Source organism: Natator depressus, chromosome 5, assembly GCF_965152275.1.
Source record: "Natator depressus isolate rNatDep1 chromosome 5, rNatDep2.hap1, whole genome shotgun sequence".
NCBI lineage: Eukaryota > Metazoa > Chordata > Testudines > Cheloniidae > Natator > Natator depressus.
Window position 1 is genome coordinate 21708080 of NC_134238.1, and position 4387 is coordinate 21712466.

At 55.4% G+C, this 4387-nt stretch overlaps 1 protein-coding gene across 1 annotated transcript; it reads right to left on the reverse strand.

The window, feature by feature from the left end:
* Positions 1 to 906: 906 nt before the first annotated feature.
* On the reverse strand, positions 907 to 4083 carry RAX (retina and anterior neural fold homeobox). The gene is made up of 3 exons (XM_074953906.1): positions 3715 to 4083; positions 3295 to 3521; positions 907 to 1749 (listed from the first exon to the last, which is right to left on the reverse strand). Exons 1-3 carry the CDS (start codon positions 3986 to 3988, stop codon positions 1294 to 1296), a joined length of 957 nt encoding a protein of 318 aa, XP_074810007.1. The 5' UTR covers positions 3989 to 4083; the 3' UTR covers positions 907 to 1293.
* Between the last annotated feature and the right edge of the window lie 304 nt (positions 4084 to 4387).

Consider the following 4387-nt stretch of genomic DNA (forward strand, 5'->3'; position numbering starts at 1 on the left):
TTTGCACCGCCTAGGTGGCCGCAGAGTCAGACTCGGGACAGGCAGGAGGAGTTCAGCTGGGGAAAGGTGGCCAGCCTCGGGAAAAGTGACAACTGGATAGGAACAATTTACTCTTTATCCCTTCCTCTGCAACACCAATGAAATCCAGCCCGCTCTAAAAAGCTCTGGTTGCTCTTTTGATCTTTCCAGTCCCGGCTCCACACCGCAGTGACTTTTTAGTCACAGGGAACAGCGGGAGAGAGCTGCAGGTGAATGGCAGGAACATGCGGCTACAGCGGATTTGAGGGGGTGAAAAGATTATATTCACAGCCCTCCAAACGTGTGCGGTACAACCTGCAGGCCTCCGTACCCCCCCCACCCCCACCCCCACCCCCACCCCCAAGCTCGTGTCATTTCATTAAATACAAGGCCAAAACATTTTGCAAAATGACATTTTGACTGAAACAGAGAAATGGGGGTGGTGGTGGGGGGGAAGGTAATGAGAATTTAAAGAGAGGCGCCTTGTCTATTACTTACAGCTGTTTTAACCTGGGTGGTTGTCACACAAATACCTGTATATTGACTTTGTCTGAGTGGCAGCGACGCACGGATCACTCTGCACTGGAAATGGATCGGGAACACACCTCGTTGTGTGCTACCCCCTTACTCTGTATTACTCTGTATTTTCCTAACTGTGGAGAACAATAATAGTCTAACACAGTGGTTCTCCACGCCGGGACCCGGAGATTGCCCCCTTCCCGACCCGTGATTTAATGAGACCATGCATTTAACTGTGTACTAAAACATGAAAAAGAAACAGAAGACACACTAGCTACTGATCATATTTAGTCGAGATCCATTCGGAATCAACAAGTACAATGCATGGTCTTAAAATCGTCCTTCTTTAATGTTACAAAACCCCCTAAGACTACACATTTCTCTGCCCCTACTGTAGTTTTTAATATAACCAAATGTCCAGTCAACAAGTAATATCAAATTATTAGCTCTTGAAACTAGAATCAAACCCTAATCTGCACAGGGATACAAAAGGGACACAAAAAAATACAAACAAAGCAACGTCAGGGGCGGGAGGCTACTGGTATCTAGGAAACGCATTTCTTTAGTGCTTAGCTCCATCTGGGATGTGAGCAGCTTGTGCCAGGAGACTGTTCCTTCCTCTCAATTACATGCCTACTGCAGAGGAAAGATCTATGATCGGTGACTTATTTTCCTGGGGGGATCTTTGTCGAAAGCTACCAGCCATGCTGGTAGGATCCTCTGTTGTTCTGGGGAGGTGGATGTCTGTGTGTCCCTTCAGATTGTCTGCCACGGTTTCCCCATGGACTGAATATGCTCCTTTGCTTTGAGCCGTAACGCAGCTATGCTGGTGTTCCTAGGATCGGTCTCTTCCAAAGTGAATTTGTCCACAAAATTGGTCCCGCACTGGTAGGGCGGAGGAGGCCCCATTGTCCCCAGGGGTTGCAAGGTGTGGCTGATGGGTGGCGGCGAATTCAGGAAAGGTGGAGGGGTGTAGCTGCTGGGGAGGCTTTGTGGGGAAGCCACGAAGCCGGGTAGAGTCTGCAGGGGGGTGCTGTTAGCCATCGGTGGGGTGAGCCAAGACTCCAGCGGTAAATTGCTGCTGATTGTGCCCATGGCGGAGGGCTGGGGGGATCGGCTGAAGGAGAGTATAGGGGAGTCCTGCAACTTCATTGAAGTGACTTCCAGTTTCTCTTGCCTTCTCCATTTGGCTCTCCGGTTCTGGAACCACACCTAAAAACACAGTTTGGGGATTAGCACCGAAAAGGAGATTCTAATTTTCCTCCTGTAACTCCAATGCAAAGAGCAAATCATAAAATCATGGGGTAACAACAATCCGTCTACCCATTGTGCTTCTTTGCTTCTCGGAGAATACCCCAGCTCTGCGGCAAGCTGAGACAGCGGCCAACAAAAACGCTGGAATCTTGAACTAGTTCCAGCGCGGCCTGGGGGGTGAAAAGCGATTCCTTGGGTTGAAATCGTTTCTTTTAAACCGAAGTCTTTTCAAAATCGCTTGCGGGATACGGGTGGGATTGAATTTCATCCGAAAGCAAAAAAAAAAAAAGCGAGAAAAGATGCGGGTTATCTGCGATGCAAAGGAGGCAGAGTTGCTTTTTATGCGGAGAGTCACCATATATTTTTGGAGGGAAATTGGCTGGTTTCTGGGTTGGGGAGAAACTTTCTGAAGCCAGAAGAATAGATCTGAAGACTCCTTTAAGGAGACAGGCATGGCAGAAGAAAGCAAGACAAGGAAAGTGTCTGGGATAGAAAACACACGCACAAATCTATCATTTCTTCTCACTTTCTCTAGTTGTGGTGGAAAATTCTAGCTATTTCTGGAGTTCTCTTGGGATAACTTTCCTAGCCTTTGGTGTGGCTTTATTGGAATACTCTGGCCTTAATGCAGGAAATAGTCATCACCCATAGCTTTGCTCGGTGCTTGGAGTTATCCCGAATAACTTCTCCAAGAGGCACTGGTAATCACGACACAGAAATATTTCATGCACTGTCCGGACTGATGGGAAACAGCCCTGGTTAAACGCAATGAGTTCGGGCCGGATCCAAAGCCCACTGAAGTTAATCGGAGCCTTTCACTGACTTCAGTGCGGGTTTGGATCAGCCCCACGAGACGCCCCGAAAGCAAAGCGGTGAGCTCTCATTGCGAGCTAGGCTCCGGAGATCCCGCAGCTAGAGTGTCCGCTAAAACCCGTTAAAGCGGGATCCCAGCTCCCCAGCCGAAATCAAGCTTGATCTTTTTAAAAGAAAACGCCTAGAGGCACGCTTAGAGGCACCCTCCCAAACCAAGTAATTCCCCATCCACCCAAATCTGGTCTCATTACACCACTAGTCGTTGTGATGAAATAAGCACCAATTTCCCTTGCAGGCAGTTTTAAAACCCCCACACCGCTTGGAATCGCTCCCAGATTTTTCACAGATGACTAGTAAATATTGACGGCTTTTCAAACATTTTAATGACCCGGGGATTAAAGATAATTGGGCCATAATTAAAGCAAAACAGTTTACCACCCAAACGCCGCGCGGTGGGAACTAAGGTAAATTGCGGGCTGCGCAGCGAGCGGGGAATGTTCCTCCTGGGAACAAACGCAGGCAGCTCGCAATCTCCGCTGCGAAAGGCGTGATGAATAAAATCCCTTCCCGCACGACTCCTGGGCGTGCCAGGTAAGGCGGCGCTCGGGAGCGCTCGCCCGGGGCCAGCGGCTTAGCACCCCCGGGTCGCTCCGGCCTGGCCCCGCGAGGCGGGCAGCGGGGCTCGCTTACCTGCACGCGCACTTCGGGCAGGTTGACCTTGACGGCCAGCTCCTCGCGGCTGTACACGTCCGGGTAGTGCGACTTCTCGAAGGCCCGCTCCAGCTCGTGCAGCTGGTAGGTGGTGAAGGTGGTGCGGTTGCGCCGGTGCTTCTTCTTGGGCTGCTCCTCGTCCGCGAGCTTGGCGTCCGGCAGCGGCGGGCTGAGCCGCTCCGGCGGGTGCTGGAGGCAGCCGGGCTCTGGGGCAACGGGGGGAAGAGACCATCAGGCGGCTCCCGGGCGGGGCAGAGCTCGCGGGCTGCCCTGCCAGGCCGCGGCCCAGGGCGCACGTGCCCTGCTCCCCGGGGAAAGAGGCCCGGGCCCCCCCGCCCGCTCCCCGAAGGGGGCTGAGTCCGCCCTAGCCGGGTGCCCCCCGCCCAGCCCCCGGCTCACCTTCGTACTCCTCGGCCCCGCTCTCCTGCTCCTCCGGCGGCTCCCCGGGCATTTTGGGGAAGCAGGGCCGGGGGCTCCGCTTGTCCGCCTCCTTCAGGGCCCGCGGGCTGCCCACGGGCTGGAAGGCGCCTAGCAGCCCGTCCTCCTTGGAAAAGCCCAGGATGGCCTCGATGCTGTGCAGCCGGGACGGGGCGCCGCCGGGGCTCCTGCCCAGGTGGGCCGAGAGAGAGAAGCTCCCGTCCGCCATGCTCAGAGGGGAGCCGGGCAGGTGCATGGAGACCCGCTGCCCCGGCTCGTCCCTCCTCCTCGGCGCTCACCCGCTGCCCCTCCGAGCTGGGCTGGGCTGGGCTGACTCCAAGGCGAAGCCCCGCGGAGCTCCGGGCTGGGGGGGGGGGAGCCGCCCCCCGATCCCCTGATGTCAGAGCCCGGACAGGCTGCAAGCCAGCCCCTGCGCACGCTCTGAGTCCTTAAGCTGGGTGGGTGTCAGAGCCCGTGGCCGCCTTCTAGGGGCCTGGCTGCTTGTCCTTGAAGCGCCGCGGCTGGGCGCCCGGTGACCTCTCCTCGCCCAATGGCTCGGGCAGGGCTCGCCGGAGAGTTTTAAAGCGCCCTTCCGCGGGCAGTGGTCAGCTGCGCCCGCTGCGGGCTCCTCTCAGCCACTGCCACGATTAGCATC